Genomic DNA, 18071 nt, shown 5'->3' on the forward strand with positions numbered 1-18071 from the left:
CACACAAATCTCCTTCCAGCAGAGAACTACTGGAGCAGGAATTAGTAAATGTATTCAGAGGAACACTTGCTACTCTCATTGTTACATGTGGCTGCCTTTTTGGGAAACCTTTTGGGAATGCTAACACTGTTTTCTCTGTTAACCCTGTAATAGATTTTGACCGACCTAGTGATCATGAAGAAGCTTTCGCTCGAGATCTTTTAGAGTTTCCCTCTTTAGAAAACGGTGCCGGCACAAACGATGACGATGACTCCAGCATCGGTTTGCCCACCCAGCAAAAACGAAGGAAAGAGCAAACTGATGTCAAGGTGGATCACGCTTCCAGACAGAGTAAAGAGAGACCATCCACTGCAGGGCTGTCCTTGCCGTTGACCAGTGACCAAACCTTTAATTTAATGAGTGGAATTGCTGGTGATGTCATCACGGCTGCGGTGTCTGCTGCCATCAAAGACCAGCTGCAGTCCCTACAGCAAGCTCCCTCACAGGCAGCGCCCAGCTTGAGCGAGGAGACAGACACAGAGGAAGCTGATGATTTTGAACTGCTTGACCAGTCTGAGCTAGAGCAGATTGAGAAAGAATTGGGACTTTCACAAGGTCAAGAAACAGAATCCCAGGAAAAGAAAAAGTCTTCAGGCTTCCTTTCAAATCTGCTTGGAAGTCATTAACCTTGAAGTTACGGCTGGTAACACAGAAGAAACTAAACATAAAACACACAAAAAAAAATACCATCAAATACTACAAAACAAACAAAAAAAAAAAGAGAAAAAAAAGAAGAAAATTCTGAGCTGTAAGCTTTAACTATCCCTTTAGATGTGTTGTAATAATTTCCCTTATGCAAAGTGAATTAACTGGATAAGTATCAGCTAATACTGATAGTTTAATGTTTCTGGTAGTTATACCTCAATGTAATAGCATGGAAATGAATTCTCTATCCACTGTTTGGTTGCAGATGCGTGGTGGAAGTCAGTTGTTCAAAATAGTTGGGGGGAGAGGTTTCTTTTACCTTTTTGCCAACCATCTGTTTTGGGGTCCTGAGCCAAATTTCCAGTATCAGCAGTTTATTTACTTCGGTTTTCCAATCATGTAATACAATTAATGACTCGTATTGTGAGGGCACGCTATCAGAGGGCTGCAGTGAGATTAACTGCATCTCACCTCCTTCAATCCTACCAAAAAGTATGGATCCCTGCAGTTAGCATTATGTGTAGTGCACCTACTGTATATGAAACACGTGAACTGGCACAACTCAAGTTGAATTATGTGTGCAACACTATAAAACCCCCTAGATTTCATACTTAAAACCTTTGAATTATTTTGGATGTGGTGATGCATTTCCAAGTTTTTTGCTGTTATAGGCTTGTAGAGTTGTAAAGTGGCATGTTATATGACTGACCACCTGCTGTGTTCCTTGATGGAGTCTAGTCCTTGGCAGTATTGCCCATGTGAAGTCAGCCAATGAATCTTTATGTTTATAAGTTTATATTGCGTAAACTGAATAACCTGTTTGGGAGCAGGTGAGGGTAGTTATTGTTTGGAGTAGAGATTAGAGATTAAAAAAAAAAAAAGCAAAAAGGCTTTTTAGGTGCCACTTCCTTAATTTGAGATTCTATAGGTTTTGGTTTGGTTTTTTTTTTTTCATGATAGCTGCTTCCATTTGCAACAAAAGTTGTGTTGCAAGGTGATGATTTTAATATACTTAGAAGCATTTGGTGAGGTCAGTTGCTAGAGAAGACACTCAGAATCTTCTTCTTGGCATGTAATTTAAAACAAAAAAAGAACTTGTTTAAATTATTTGCCAGTTTAAAGTCCACACATGCTGAGTGAGTGGCATGGGATCTCAAACAGATAACTTATTTTTCTAGGGCTTTTTTGTTCACCTGTGACAAAACTGCATTGCAATACCAAGCAATAGTAATCCAAGAAATAGGAAGAAATAAAGCTAGTTTTTTTAATGTGATGTAAACCATTAGCAAAGTTGAGGGACCATGTCAGCTGCTACTATTACTCAAGTAAATTTCCATTTGCTGGCATTTGAAGAGGTAAATACTGTCATCTAGGACCCTCAAAAAGTACAGCAACAGATGATAAAAATCTTCCACTAACATAAATGTGTAGGTGAACCTGTGTTTGACATTAACTTCATTTTCTATGTTTTTTCCCTTTTGAGGTGGAAGAATAGGCAGATGGCCAAAAAGAGTACAGCAAAAGGAAGGATGCCGAGATGTTTTAACACTAGCTTTATTGTTGCTTGTGCTTTTTGTGTCAGTAATGCAAATTGACTGTGTTTGCTGTCCTTTACCAGTGCAAGGGTAAGCCTGTGCCTTCATTATCAAATACATGATGAAATAAGTGGATGCTGGATATAGATCCCACAAGACACAGCTTTCAAATTACAACATTTCAACACCTGAGTTTCTGGAAATCATCAGAAAACGTGGCCCACATCACTTCTACAGCATTAGTTGCTAAGTTTCTTCTTTAGCTTTCACTAGGTTGTTCTTTTCATTTGGAAAAAACAAATTAAAAAAAATATTAAATATCCAACCAAAATTAAAAAAAGCTTTTGTTGGAAAATCAGTGAGTTTAAAAAGTTTTCAGATGACTTAAAAGCCTCATTTCCTTGCCACACGTTTAGGACAATCTGTAGAGTTAAAAGAGTACAAATCCAAGTTGCTGATGAAGCTTTGTAGGATGTCCAAACAACTGTGTGCTCCCTTGTCCAGGGCTACTGGTGCCAGAAGGGGAAACAGGCTGTGGGACAGGAGAGGTGGCAGGGAGGGAGCAGTGCTTCACAGGCTTTTCTGGAGCAGATTGGCAGGACAGGCTAGCTGGCTGTCAATGGTGGCATTGTAACAGTGTGCACTTTATTGTTGTTTTATGGAAAATACTTGTGGTTATGAAAGTATGTAACACAGGGGCACTCTTCTAGAATAATAGATTAGATCAGAAAGAAAAGCAGTTGGAGGAGTTTCTCAGACTTTTTGTAAATTACCCATTTTCTGGTTTCAACATAGGTAAATACACTGATTTTTCTCCAGTAAGACTCTCATTCTTTTTTTTCAGAAAGAAAAAACCAACCAAAACTTGAACAAGTAAATAATTAAAGTTAGAGACGTAGTTGCTTATCTGAGAGTCTTCAGAATTTTTTTCTGCTGTCATGATAGTCAATTACATTCAAGCCCCTAAATACTGTGTAATGGGAAGGATGTAATTCTGTAACATTGAATATTCTTCCTCAGATAGTAAAAAGATGTCTAATTTTCTGCAAAAAATTATCTCTTCCCTTCCACACAACCACATGCAAGAAACATTTGCGTGGACACAATACATTCCACTCCCAGCAGTCCACCAGCAAAACACAAAGAAAATGTTTCTCTCCTTTGTGGATCCTCTCCACACTGCCCTCAGCTGGAAATCCCTTGAGAAAACTACATTTGGCTGTATTATAGCAGCAGCCAAGAAATAGCAATTCCTCAAAAATGCCTGTCACAATGGTCTACAGCATCTTTCCTACCGAGCACTGTTGTCACCTTCCCATCCTTCAAATGGAATGCCTGGGCAGGAAGACAGGCAAGGGGGCAATACATAGCTTTGAAACATACAGTTTTTCCATGGAAAGCTTCCTTGCCTGTGATTTCCAGTCAAAAGGCACACAGGCAGCATAGAGGGCACAGTGTGAGCCAGTGCCATGGGGTAAGAGTGTGTGATCCTGCCCTGGGATCGGTGCTGCTTGTGTTGTGTGTGTGTGTGCTCATACCTGGCAGCAAAGGGCTCACCCTCCTGTGCCTTGCAGTGGCTTCTTCACGCATCCTGATTTAAGAAAAGGACATATGTCAGGGCAGGGATGCAGGTCACTCTTTTGTACTCAGAAAATTTCTCCTTGTGTCAGTACATGAGTGACAGGATCACCATCAGATTGGTGGCCTTTGGTGTGTCAAATCCAGTGCAAAACCACCCGTTCCCAGCACACGGGGTTTCCATGCATACGTACCACACACCTACTGACCATTCTTCTGTTTGTTAGTGGAAAAAAAATACTATTCTATGCAGAAGAGGTTAAGTAATTGTAACCCAAAGTAACAGGATCTGAAGAGATACTCGTTCTACTTGTTCTGTGTTCGTTCTGCACTTTTTCCAGGCTGTCCCAGCCTTCTGAACAAATAAATCCCTGTAGTCTCTACGTCTGTTCTCAGCACATGAGCGGCGTCGCAGTCTGTGAGTAACCCCCACCTGGGCAACCAGAAACTGGAGAATTACAAAATGTCCGTATTTAAGTATTCTGCAGCACTTTACCTGCCTGATCACTGTTTTGTAAACATGGAACTATTATATTGATTGTTTTAATAAATATGTGTTAGTTTTTATCTTAAATCATCTCATTGTGTCTTTGCTCCAAGAAATGGAAATAAACCCTATGACAACAAACGGGGTGACCTTATCACTCTCTACAACTACATGAAAGGAGGTTCTGGCCAGCTGGGGCTCGGCCTCTTCCCCCAGGTACCCAGTGACAGGGCAAAAGACAGTCGTAAGCTGCAACCGGGGAGGTTTAGGTTGGACATCGGGAAGAATTTCTTCACGGAAAGGGTGATAAGGTACTGGGATGGGCTGCCCAGGGAGTGCTGGAGTCACTGTCCCTGGAGGTGTTTCAGGAAGGACTGGGCATGGCACTTAGTGCCATGGTCTAGTTTGTGGATGCCATGGGAGAGAGAGAAATGGCCAGTGTTTTTCACAACAGCTTGTGAGAATTCTTGGGGAGTTGTAAGGATATGATAACTTGTTAAGTATAAACAATCTGCAGGTGGTGTTTTTCTATTTTGTCGTTCTGTTCTTCTCAAGGACGGTGTATGAGGAAGATGTTTTTGTTAGTTAGCCAATCAAATAGAATCTATTGTATCACACTATAAAAACCGTGCAGTTCTCGTGAATGAAGCTTTCCTTTTGCTCTTTCTACAATACTGCCTCCCGCCTGTTCCTGTGTCATTCTCGGCGCAAGAGTGACATTAGTTGACACGGCGCTGTTTGGCCATAGCTTGGACTCCATGATCGGAGACATCTTTTACGACATAACCAATTCCGTGAAAACAATCAAACAAACAAACAAAAAGAAGCAAACCCAAACCAAACCCAACCAACCTGTGAAAAATGCCAATCACTAGTTTTTAAAATTTTAAACGTTTATTAATAGTAAAATGGTTATAAAAATAGTAATACAATTAGAATAATAATAATTTGGACAAATTCATTTAGGACAATATGAGACAACAAATACAAAGAGTTACGGATGTCCAGGTACCTTTTTCTGGGCAGCATGAGCCCAAAAAAGGACACCTGTTAACAAAGGATTAACCCTTAAAAACAATAGGCTGTTGCATATTCATACACCTCATACATGATACATAAATTCCATTCAAACACAGGATTCTGTCTGGTCATGGTCAGCTTCTTCCTCTGAATCCTGACAGTGCCTTCGAGGCGGGAAGAAGTTAGTTTCTTCTGATAAGAGAGCAATAAATTCTTTTTCTCTGAAAGATTTAGTTGTCCTGTGGCTACTATCTTGCTGCAAGTCCCTTCTTTAAAAAAAAATCCTACATAGCATAGTTTCTATTTTAACAGTTTTTATAACCTAAAGCTATATTTAACATAGTACTTAAGAGAATGAATACAGCATTACTTTCTAACACAACACATATAATATTCATTTTAAAATTTGCGAAAAGCCAATCACAAAATACATGCATTTTTCACACAACCGAAGGCGAACACAGCCACACCCGGGCGGGCACGGCCCGTGAGGCGCCGCTCCCGCCGCTCCCGCCGGGTCCCTTCCGGGCGCCGCCCGTGCCCCGCGCCCTCCGGCCGCCAGGGGGCGCGCGCGGCCGCTCCCGCCGGACGCCGCGCGGCCGCTTCCTGCCCGCGCGCCCCTCCCCGCGCCCGGCACCGCCCGCTCCGCCGGCCGCAGGTGCGTGTCCCGGGAATGGGGGACGGGAGGGACGGGATGGAATTGGATGGATCGGCTCGGCCCAGCCTGGCCCGAGCCAGCGGGGATAGCGGGGGTAGGGGGCAGGCGGCGTGGCCCGGCCGAGCCGGATGCGCTCCCTTGGATGCCCGGCCTGCTCCACGCCTGGCCTGGTGGCTTCCGGCTGCCGCCTGCGCCTCGCCTTATCTCTTGGGAGTTTTTTGGTTTTTGGGTTTATATTTTATTATTATTTATTTATTTATAGGTTTTGCCCGAATTTTTGTTGTCCGTGCAATAAACGCCGGCCGTGTGCCAGGGTCAGGGACACGGGCTCAGTTTAATTCCCGCCGAAGGCAGCTGAAGATCAGCCGTACTCAGGAGCCTCAGGGGAGATCGCGGTTTGTCGGGAAGGGCTCGGCTGAGCTGCGAGTGCCCAGGGTTTGGTTTTCCTGCGCCCCACACAAGGTAGGACCCGGGGCTTCGGTCCTGGGGCTTAAAACGGGAGGGAAATGCGAGCGGGTTGTGGGAAGGTGCTGTGTAACTACACGGGATTTCTCTGTTTTGTGCAGTTTGTGTTGTAAACGCGTCTCCATGTGTGTGTCAGAGGTGAAGGTTTATGGCTATAGCTTCTCTTAGTTACAAACCTCTTCTTCTGAGCTGCTTTATTTTGGGTGGGTTGGAGCGGGAGGAGGCTGGGTGTTTTAAATGCCCCCGTGGTAATGTACAGTGTAGCTTCTGTCTGTCCGTCCTGGGCCAGAACAGTGTTCTGCCTCGCTGCAAACAGCGTGTCACTAACAGCCAGCGTGGCTCTGAGTCAGTGTGTGTGGCTCTGAGTCAGTGATTTATGGCAAAGGTTGGTGCCTGGGTGGGGAGAAGGGCAGGGAGCGCTGCAGGTGCCTGGGAACGCCTCAGGGAATACTCAGTGGATCTCTCTGTGGGCAGAGTTTTTCTCTGAAACACAAAAAGAAAAGCTTCTGTTATACTGAGTAGATGCTTATAGTACTCCAGATGATATGGCCTTCATTTGCTACATCCCCCCTGTCATTACCACACTGTAGATAGCACAAACAATAATAAATAAGGATCCCAGTGGTTCCAGGGAATGATCATTTCATAACATGTGTTTTGACTTCTACCACTGCTTCTCCCGTTAGTAGCTTCACAGAGGGGCTGCTCTTCCTCTCCCTGCTTTCAGACTCCCTCATCCTGATGGGTTTTTTTTCTCCAGATTTAGCCATAGTTTTTCTAAATCAGTTAAACAATGAGGGTCCTTTCTGTGATCACCAGATGACACATTTTTTTGCTCTTTGCTTTTGGAGCATTCAAGAGATTCCATCAACTTTGTTTAAAAAAAAGAAATCAAAGTTTTGTTAAGCACTGAGAAGGAAGGAAATGTATGGATTTGGAAAGGACAGCATGAGTGGGAGGTCACTGCTCTGCAGTTGTCCTGTCCCAGCCCTAGTAACATGGGTTGGCTGGATGGTGGGAAGTGAAGGAGACCAGGGTTGGTTAGTGGTTTCAAGTGCTAGATCTAGCATGACTGACTGCATCTCCAGATGAACAGCTCTGCAGGGTAACATGTTGTCAGCACTCCACACACTGCTCCAAAGTAGCTAAGAAGGCTTTATTTTTCAAGGCAATAACTTTTTTTTTCTTTGCCATTTATTAAGGCTGTGGAATGTACAAAATAGGTGTGTAAGCAGGTTTTCCCTTTTCCCCTTTGTTTCTGAGGATTCACTGGTCTCCCCAAAGTCTTACAGTTGGCAGAAGATGAGCTTGTTCAGAACCTCCAGTCACTGATCTTCAGTGAAAAGCATGGACCTTCTGAAATACTGTTGCTGTGACTGGGGGCCCTCTCATGCCTCCCAGTCCCAACAGGCATAGCAGGGTTCTGCATCCAGAGCTGGGATGCTCAGCTGCTGTTGTGCTACAAGTAAACTCAAAGTCTTTTATTTATAAGTTTCCTCTCTTGCTGCTGCCCATGAATACTGCACTCATTGCTGATGCTGATGTTTAGTAAATTTAATTCTGTGCAAGAACTGTGTGTGTAACACTGCCCCTAGGAGAAGGTTGTCAGGATGAAGGTGTTGGGGCTTTTTTGTGTCTGTTACTTAATTTTTAAAACATAATTATTTTTTTTTTGCCATTTTCTAGTAATGGCCACCTACACTTGCATCACTTGCCGTGTGGCTTTCAAGGATGGTGACATTCAGCGTGCCCATTACAAAACTGACTGGCACAGGTACAACTTGAAGCGTAAAGTTGCTGACATGCCTCCTGTCACTGCTGAGAATTTCCAGGAGAGAGTCCTGGCACAGAGGGCAGTAGCAGAGGAGCAGAACAAAATCACTGCCACTTACTGCACTGTGTGCAGCAAGAGGTTCTCCACCTTCAATGCCTATGAGAATCACCTCAAGTCCAAGAAGCACCTGGAGCTGGAGAAGAAAGCTGTGCAAGCTGTCAGCAAGAAGGTGAAAATATTAAATGAGAAGAATCTGGAAAAGGGGCTGGCCCCAGAGAGTGTGAACAAGGATGAAATGAACACAGCTATTCAGCAGGCCATCAGAGCCCAGCCATCCTCATCTCCAAAGAAGACCCCTGTACCTCCCAGTAATGCAAGTGGCTCTCCAGTGTCCAGGGAAAGCGCCAGCTTGTCCCAGAGCAGAGAACGACCAGAAATTCCTCCACGGCTGCAGTGGTTTGAACAGCAAGCAAGGAAGCTGGCCAAGCAACAGGCAGAGGAAGAAGGGGATAATGAGGAAGGTAAGGCAGTAAACACACTGACAGAAAATAGCTTGGGATATTTGTTCAAAGCTATGGTTTGAGCAAAAGCTTCCTCCTACTTCTCTAGCAGTGCTGCATTTTCCATCGCAAAAGATCTTGCTCTTGCTCAAATTTTCAGTTTAACAAAGGAGTTGAAGTTGGCCCATGTTTGCAGTCAAGGACTCTGTGCCAGTGTCTGGACTGCCAGCTGTTCAACTTACAGCCAGACACTAATGCATGTAAAAATTGAGTATAAATAGTCACTAGTATATCTATGTAATAGAGCACCATTCCCACATAAAATGTCAAAGGAATTTTCCTTTAAAGAAAGCTAATGTAACAGGTTACCCTAAAACTGCTTCTGAAAAAGTAAATTAAGAGAAATCCAGTTATGATGATTTGCTATTGTCCCAACTCATTTCCTGATCTGTTGAAGGGAGGTGGGACTATAGTTGGTTTTGTTTCCCCCTGCCCACTGAGACCAGAGGTGAAAATTTGTAATTTGCTCTTTAACCTGATTGTGTAACGTCACCTCTGAGCATTTTGATGTCTGTGTTAAAATGGGTTTAAGAGTTGCCACCCCAGTGGCCTTTTCCTGTGAATACAGCTCTGTGTTGGAGGTCAGCCTGGAAAGCAGACAGCTGAAAAGAGCAGAGCTTCAGAATTTCCAGAAAGGAGTCCTTTTTAACCTGGATGCTTTCAGTGCTGTAGTTGACAGTGCAGCTCCAAACACATCTATTGGAGCAGTTGAATGGGATGATTGAGCTGTTGTAAGGGGACAGGTATGAATGAGGTGGAACTTCATTTCAGCTTCTGAAACCCCTGTGTCACGTTACTGTGTCTGGTACAGCAGTTTTGTGCTCTTGAAATTTCAGTTGCAGTTCAGTGAATCTCTTCTACATGAGAAGAAACATTTACCTCTGAACATACAGTGTAACACCTAAAGAAGAAGCCAGCTTGCTCCTGTCTGATGTTAATGTGTTGTTCATAGATTGTATTGTGAAAATCTTAGTAGGTTTCTGGATGTTAACTGATCTTTTAAGTGTGTGAACAGGAGTGTGTTTTCCTCACTGCTGGAAGTGAGTATTTTCCTTTGTCACCAGAGTTGTCTTGTTTTCAATGAGCCATGCTTGTGTTCTTGCACTGTGGTGAATTAAATTTAAGGCCTAGAAACAGCAGTAAAGTTAATAGTTGAGAAAATGGAGGGGGGAAGGTATCAGATCTGCCAGTGGTTTTAATAAGTGACCTTGTGCTTTGCTGTGCATCTTAAAAAGAAATGTATTTTACTGGCATTGGTAAACTCTTACACCTGGAAGTGACTGTGTTGCACTTAGCTGTAAGAACAAAAAAATGCAATGTGTTCTATGATGGCTTTTTCTAACTTATTTGGGACTTACTTTGCTTGGGAAAAGTATAAAATAAATACTTTTTTTTAAACTTCCTTTAAAAGACTGGGAAGATATGGATTCTGGTGAAGACATTGCCTCTGACGAAGAGATGAAAAGTGTGGAAGAAGAAGAAGAGGAACAGCAGGCGGAGGCTGAAAGCATTCCTGCTGTTGGGGCCATACCAGTCACAGACTGCTTGTTCTGTTCCCATCACTCAAGATCTCTCACAAAAAATGTGGCGCATATGACAAAAATCCACAGCTTCTTCATTCCAGACATAGAGTACCTTGTGGATCTCCGAGGACTAATCAAGTATCTTGGTATGACTGAGTGCTCTCTAATCTTTTTGTCAGGATAGTTATATTCTGATAGTACTTATTTTTGTTTGGATATGACACCAAATGTTTTGGTTTGGGTTGCTTTTTTATTTTTTTTGTCTGAGTATTTTGAACATGAGCAGAACCACAGGCTTTCCAAGGAGAATGAGAGAAAACTTGGATGAGCAAACATGGTCATGTACCCTGCAGATCTCTTGTAGTTTCCTGATGTTGAGAAAGTTGTTCAGATAACGTGAAATTTGGGACAGAATTCTGTTGCTAAAGTGTGCATATGAACTGTCTTGTCCTACCAGTGAGTCACAAGTATTTGTCTCTTTGGTTTACAATGCTTGTGAGACAGATAAAAGGAAAAACTGTATCATCCTTCAAGTCTAAAAATAATGATGAGAGTAAAATAATTTTGGAGTATTGGATAGAGAACATGTTGGAGGAAGTGTGAAGTTTGTTATTGAGGATGCTGAATGACCCATACCTTGTCACAAGAAATCTTTAAATGGCCAGACTTGTCCCTGGTGGGGCCATATGGTCAAGGCCTAGGAACAGCAGGGCTGTCCTGGAAATTAAGGGCTTGAGGCTCCTCTTAAGTGTCTCTGCCTGCAAGCTGGGAAGGCTTTGTCACACAAGTGTTAATTACTGACTAGAGAGATTTTGTTCAGACCATTAGAAGTGCCAATGTTTTCTGCAGGAGAGAAAGTCGGCGTTGGGAAAATCTGCATCTGGTGCAATGAGAAGGGGAAATCCTTCTACTCTACAGAAGCGGTCCAGGCTCACATGAATGATAAAAGCCACTGCAAACTCTTCACAGATGGAGATGCTGCCCTGGAATTTGCAGATTTCTATGATTTTAGGTGAAGTCATTTGTCTTTGAGTGGGACACAAGTGGGGCAGACAAAAGAACCGTTAAATATTACATTAGAAACTATTATTAATTCTTAAAATTTGATGGTGTTTCAGGTTCCAATATTTATTTTGCATTGTTGGTTCCCCACTGTTTTAGGTAATGGCAACAACAAGATTGGTTGTCTTCTTCTGTGACCATAATTACCAGTCCTACGTCAAAGTACATTTTGAATTCTGTTTTGTATGTTTGCTGTTACTGAATTGAGGTTTCAGTGCACCAGCAAAGGCCATAAAAGGTCATAACTGTCTTTCCCACCACCTTTTAAACAGATTGTGGACTTAAGACCTACTGTGGGTTTCTCACATAAGTTTCATTGTGTTGCTGGAGTTGAACAAGACTGCTGTGATTTAGAGGCCTCTTGTTGAACTTCCTGCAACTAATCCTAGGATGTGTTCATTTTGGTCAGAAATACCTCATATTATGGTGACACAGGGAGCTTCTGAGAGCACTCCTTCAGCATCTGTGCAGAGCTGGTGACCTGCACTGGGGTAGCTTTTCACCGTAAGTCACTGTTAGGTGTGCAGCAGCAGAGCTGTGCTGAGCTGCAGAACAGGGTGGAGGAAGAGGCTTCCTTGTCTCCAGGCTGTGTTCAGGGCCAAGTTCTGCTGTCAGGAACTCTCAGACCAAGGCAGGTGAAACATGGCAATGTTTGTGCCTTGCTGTAGCTGTGCATCATGGTTCTTCTGTCGAGTGGGTCTGGATAGTTGTGGCTGCTCCCCGTGTTTAAACCATGTATTGCTGCTCTTCCACAGGAGCAGTTATCCTGATCACGAGGATGGGAAAGATGTGGAGGTTCTTGGAAAGCACTCGGCAGAGAAGGAGTTGGATTATGATGATGACACCATGGAGCTGATCCTTCCATCAGGTAGGCACAGGGTTTGTGTCTCAGCTTACTTTCTCTGCACTTCCCATATCTGCCTCCAGTACCTGCAGCACAGGCCACTGTTGTGTTTTCCTCTGGGAGGGGAGAAGGTAATTTAGTATTTAAGTGTCTTTGGGGTTATTTCCTCACCTTCCATTTTTTTCATTTTCAAGTAGTTCAGCTTCTTCAGCACTGATGGTTATTGGACTGGAACAGTGGGTTGCTTTGCCCATTTTATGTCTTCATTATCATGTGACTCTCATGGTTTACTCCAACAAGAGTTTCCATATTTGTTTGAGTGCAGCTTGGAGAGGCTATAACTTAGCTTATCTAGTATAGGAGCTTTTTGTAGAGCCAGCTCCCACCTAATTCAGTAAACTAGTTCAGTAAATTGAATTGTTAAATAGCCTTTCTCTAGTTCAGCATTTGACACTCTCACTTTTATTTTTTGTTTGGTGGTTTTGTATGTGGGGACCCAAGCCCTTTAATTCTGAAAAGTGCTGCCAACTCTTCAGTTACACAAGTTTTCCTGAATGTCAGCAAGTGGCTTCACTTTCAAGTCGGTTTACTTGGAACAGCATTGCCTGTCTGCTCATTCCACTAATTAAGATTTTCTTTTCTGATAATTGCATGTTTATTATCTGAGCTAATGCCCTCTTGAATAGCAGTACATTATGTGTTTTTTCTTCAAGCAGCTCATACAGTAACTATGTTGAGTTCCCTAATAATCCTAAATTTTTTAAGATTTGGGCCCTTTAAGAGCATTTCTCAGCAGAGGGGTTTTCTATAGTTCTCACAAGGTGTGAGTACTCCGTTTCAGAAGCCGTTTCATGATGCACACCCCTCCTGTGAGCAGGTGCCAGGGTGGGTCACCGTTCCCTGATGAGGTACTACCGGCAGCGCTTTGGTGTGACACGAGACGTGGCCGTGGCGAAGAACAAGAAAGCCGTGGGCTGGGTGCTGCAGCAGTACCGAGCCTTGGGCTGGACAGGGCAGGCCGGTGAGTGACCATGGGAGGGCTTTGCAGAGCAGGAGGCTCTGGGAGGGCATCACTCCACAGTTCCAGAGGCTGACTTTGCTTTACACATGGGCTTTATGCAGTAGTTTGTCTTGCACTCGGGTCATTTTAATTCCTGACATCCAAGCAGATACAGGAAGTTTGTTTCTGAACTCCAGTGCAGCTTCTGTGCAAGCTTTTCATTCCAGTCTTTGTGATGCTTGGTGACTTCTGAGATTTCTTGGTTTCTGCCTGTCCAAGTCACTACTTTTGCAATTTAATAATATAAGTCATGCTTTGACAGAATGCTTTTCCAGTTGGGGAGCAGAGTTGTGGTCTATATCCACTTTTGAAATACAAGAATCACATTTGGAATGCAAAACAACCTTTGGCCTTAATCACAGTCACGGGTATTTGTAGAGGGAACTGGGCTTTCCCCAGACAAAAGTGGAAAGAAATGTACCAGTATGGGCAGGAAAGCCTGTAGGTAACTGCTGAAGCACATGGGCAGGTTAGCTGGTCTGCATACAGGTTGTAAGTAAGGTGGCAGACATTGATCCATCTCTCTTCCTTCCCTCTCCCTGCAGGGGCCATCTCTGCCCAGCAGCGTGACATGCAGTACCTGCAGAGGATGAAGGCAAAATGGATGCTCAAGACAGGAATGAGTAACAATGCTACAAAGCAGATGCATTTCCGGATGCAAGTCAGATTCTGAGTTCCAAAGAGAACTGCCTACAGCTGGTTATGGGAAGGGGGATTTAATGGTTTCTGGGTTGTATATTCTCCTATTAAAATGGGACTCGGTACCTGTCAAATGCTGGTGTGTTTGCTGGTGTGTCTTCTTCTGTAAAAAGGAAAATGGCAGAGAACTTGTCTCTTCTGAAATAATGGTGGGCTTAACTTATAAATAAAATATCTTCAGTGGAACATGAGGCAGAGTAGTCATGGCTATGACTGAAGGTACATGCATAGTCTTGCTGCCCATCTTTGTGCAGTTCATGTCTGGGGGGCAGTTGACATTGTCATTTGTCTGAATATCTTCAGTTTCCAATGCTACTAACTGGGTGAAGCCAAGAGGAGCTCCTAGATCTAAATGCTTAAGATGGAGTGTACTGAAATGTTTTCAGTTGTTGTGCCAGACATATTAGCTGGGCATTTTGGAGTTCTGGCTGGCACTGTTGAGGTGAAAATTTGAGAGCAAAGTTTCATGGAAGGTTAAGTAATAATTGTTTGAAGAAATGCACTGATGGAAAACATAACTCCAGGATTAATGCTGTCCTCAGAAGCTGACTGTACCTGCCTAATGCTCCAGCTCAGCGCTGGATTAATAATCTGCAGCATAGTTGTTTTATATTGAATGTAATCAATTTTCATTTCTTGAAAACTGCTCAAAATTATCCTAACATTCAGATGAACGTCAATCAAAATTTTGCATTTCCTGCTTGAAACTCTGAAGATACTGTGGATGACAGTGTTTGTTGTTCCCACTCAGTACTGGTGTTTGGTTATCGTCATGCAGTGACCCAAGACATGTATTGAGTGGAACAGGTAGGCTCTCCCACTTAAGCATGGGAACTGTTGCAGACTGGTGCAGAGAAAACCTGCGTGTTAGAGCTGAGGCAGCAGTGCTGCCTTGGTCCTGCTGGTGGAGATGTTAAATGTGTCCATGACTTTACCAGTGCTGACCTTCATTTAAGGGAGGCTGGCACCTTCAAAGCCATGGGCTGGCTCCTGATGCCCTGAGCTGTAGTGTGCTGGACTCTTGAGTGTGTGCCACAGGAACATGGCTGTTTCCTTGCCTCTCTGTTCATTGGGAAGGCAGCTGGCTACAGCCAGGTCTCACTTCTGCATTTAGGATTGCTCTGGGTTCCCAAAGAGTGGCTTTCACTGTGTGGTTTTGATAAACTCTTTCTTTCTTGTGAGTGTTGTGTGCGTGATGTCACTGAGAATAGCAGAGAGACATTTATCTGTTAATGCTGTATTTTGACTTAAAGTTTTTCTCTAGTCTCCCTAAGAGGTAAGCTCTGAAGAAGCAGCTCCATCATCATGTCAGCTCTTCTGAGACAGCAGTGTATTAACGGGACTCTTAGGAAAGTGATAATTTCATAGTGGAGGTGCATGCTGTGTGGGGGTCTTAGTTTAGTGGATTTGTCTGTGATGTTTTGCTTATTTGTGGTTTTTGTTTCTTTAGTGAAAGTTCTACTGCCTTGGAAGTTTTTTTTGCTGTTCCTGCATTTACTGAGAACAAAGGGCTTGAGCAGTAATGGAGGCTACAGATTTGCACAACATTTAGTGAGTAAACTGACTAATACATTTAGAAAGGATTAGATTAGAGTGAAAAGAAAACTGAAGCGGAGAGAATTTTCGAGAAAGGCTGTGTTCACATGCAAAACCTTAAACTAAAGTTGGATTGATTATTGAGTACCTCCTTTTTCCTGGCAAGATAGAGTTGCTGCCATTGTATATGCCTAGCTGGATCTGTAGAGGTTTCACTCTGGGTTATTCACTCTCAAAGTCAGAGGTAAGGCACCTGGTCTCAGCTACGTGACTCAAGCTGTGTGAATCGTCAGACACCATATCCCTTATTACAGTCATAACCTGGCCCAGCCTGTGCTTATGGTATGGATTTCTGGCACTGAGGATATACCCTGCTTGTATTTGACAGGTCCCACCATCTAGCCATTGGCAGGTGGTCGTGTCTTTTTCTTTGGAGAATTACTATCAAAGGGTCTTAGGTCTATGGGTAAATTAGATTGTCTTTATAGATAAATACACAAAAATACAGAAGTAGAAGGCTTAAGGCTTACTAACCTGGGTATTGAAACCTGCAGAATACCAGAATAAGTCACCAGTGAGAATCAGAGCAGTACGCAGTCTTGAGCTTTTGGTAAACAATCAATCATGGAATATACAAAACTTACAATAAAGACTTATTCTGAAGGAGTTTTGGGAATAGCCTAGTACAAATGCTTCAGTCTTAGTGGTTTAGAGTTTAAGGAGGCTTGGCAGTGAAGGCAGAAGTACAAGGAGATCATTGATCCACTGACAAATTTGCAGCCATAAGGTTTAGGTTGAAGGTGCATGGAGTTTGCCACTCTCCTCACCATGAAAGGGAACCAAAGGCAGCTCCTGTTCCCTGTGCAGACTTGCTCAAGGAAGCCTGCTCTTTATGAGGAGATGGGGATTGCCTGAATTTCCTGAATGTTCTAGTTCAGAAAAAATACTGGTAAGTAATTATGAAAATTGGTGGTCATTTTGCAGATCACAGGGAAGCAGGAGGAAGTAATTGGTATAATTTGCACCTGTGATTCTGTCCTATACATCTTGCTGCAGTTTAGTCAGAAGAAAACGGAAGACCGGTATGGGAACCTACTGGTGCTTTACAGGAAGAGTTGTAGTACCCTGGTGAAAATGGCTGTCTTGGAAAACCAGCAGAGGGCGTAGGAAAGCTTTTCCCGGAATTGTGTTTACTATGAAAATAAATAAAGCCGAATAAGAGTGCATTCATGCAGTGCAGAGGTAGGGTGAGACTGCAACGCTCACCACTACCATGAGTCAAGATTAGCACCAGGCTTCTGTGAGATGAATTGCTATTAATATCTTTATGTAGGTCCTGGGAGAGAATTGCTGGCACAGGATGGCTGGAGCAAGTTCATGGGGATCGTCAGCAGCAATGCTACAGTCTGCACAACTTGTAGATAATTCCACCTGTGTCCAAGTATTTGAGAGTATTTTTATTAAACACACTTCTCAGTGTTTAGTCTTTTACCTCCCTGTACAAAGGATAGCTGAGGGCAATTTTTTGTTTCCTAAGAGAATTCCAAATTACATTTATTCCTACCAGGGAGCTGTGTTTCCAGCTATGATCCAGCCTTGCACTTGTGCTCCCCTCCTTTAACCTTGCATTTTCTGGCTCCTACAATGAGTAGATTTGAGACTGTGTCAGTGTACAGTGGGTACTCTGGAGCAAGAATTTCCTGGCACGAGTGTAATTCAGTGTGCATGCTCTTCCCAGAGCGGATCACCCCATCTAAAGTGGTGCTTTCACTGTAGGAAAGGCTGGGTAAGAAGCATAGCAAAGGTAGCTCATTTTGAACAAGGATGGGGTTCTTCCTGCCTGTCCATCCATTAACAGCTGGATATTGAAGTGATCCCAGTGCTGTATCTGACTCTGCAGAATGAAGCAGCAGCATGAAAGAACTGGTGAAGCTGGTGGAGCACATCTGTACATCTGACATCTCCTTTTGGAAGTAGTTCTTCTGTTTTGTACACTTTAGTTACCTAACAACAACCAAATGTTATTAGAGGGAAAAGCATGTACCTGTGATCTGGAAGGAAGGGGCTAGGAATGAGAGAGAGGCATATGGATGTAGTGTGGCAGAGACACAGGAGACTCAGAAATGGAACACATTTGCAGCTAATTATGCTGAAGGTGCAAGTCAACAAGTATTTTAAGTAAGCAGCCCCTTCAGGAGTCCACTACTGATCCCTGATTGGTTTCTTCAGGGCAAGGGCCTGACATGTAAAGGTGCTGGACAGCTGACAGCTGATGCTGGGGGGGCATCTCCGGGAGATTCTCCACTGCAGCTCTTAAGAGTTACTTTTGATCTATTGAAACTGAAGCATCCTGTGCTAATGGGCTTCATCTGCTCAGGGCTTTGGTCATCCTCCACGTTATCAGCTCAGTGCTGCTGGTGGGACCCTGCCCTGCAGGGGCTCAAGTGGGTTTGTACTATCATGACCACAATGGATGGAAGTTATAAATAATCTTTAGGACACGTGAGACTGAAAATTAAAAATACATCTTTAACTCCTTGAGTCTTAATGCTTAATTGCTTTAATCCAACAGTCTACCTTGCTGCA

The 18071-nt window shown here is 43.4% G+C and overlaps 2 protein-coding genes across 3 annotated transcripts in view; both read left to right on the forward strand.

Moving 5' to 3' along the window:
* The window catches only part of RETREG1 (reticulophagy regulator 1), a 65409-nt gene extending 61038 nt beyond the window's left edge, over positions 1-4371 (forward strand). For both annotated transcript variants that reach the window (XM_005484301.4, XM_005484302.3), the window contains one exon: positions 154-4371. In XM_005484301.4, coding sequence (XP_005484358.2) covers positions 154-665 — 512 coding nt within the window. In that variant the 3' untranslated portion in view covers positions 666-4371. The remainder of the gene's footprint in view (positions 1-153) is intronic.
* Positions 4372-5818: 1447 nt separating this feature from the next.
* On the forward strand, positions 5819-14140 carry ZNF622 (zinc finger protein 622). The gene is made up of 8 exons (XM_074545484.1): positions 5819-5962; positions 6225-6424; positions 8114-8722; positions 10173-10430; positions 11134-11296; positions 12102-12214; positions 13068-13211; positions 13796-14140. Exons 3-8 carry the CDS (start codon positions 8116-8118, stop codon positions 13921-13923), a joined length of 1413 nt encoding a protein of 470 aa, XP_074401585.1. The 5' UTR covers positions 5819-5962; positions 6225-6424; positions 8114-8115; the 3' UTR covers positions 13924-14140.
* The last annotated feature ends 3931 nt before the right edge of the window (positions 14141-18071 follow it).

Source organism: Zonotrichia albicollis, chromosome 1, assembly GCF_047830755.1.
Source record: "Zonotrichia albicollis isolate bZonAlb1 chromosome 1, bZonAlb1.hap1, whole genome shotgun sequence".
Classification (NCBI taxonomy): Eukaryota; Metazoa; Chordata; class Aves; order Passeriformes; family Passerellidae; genus Zonotrichia; species Zonotrichia albicollis.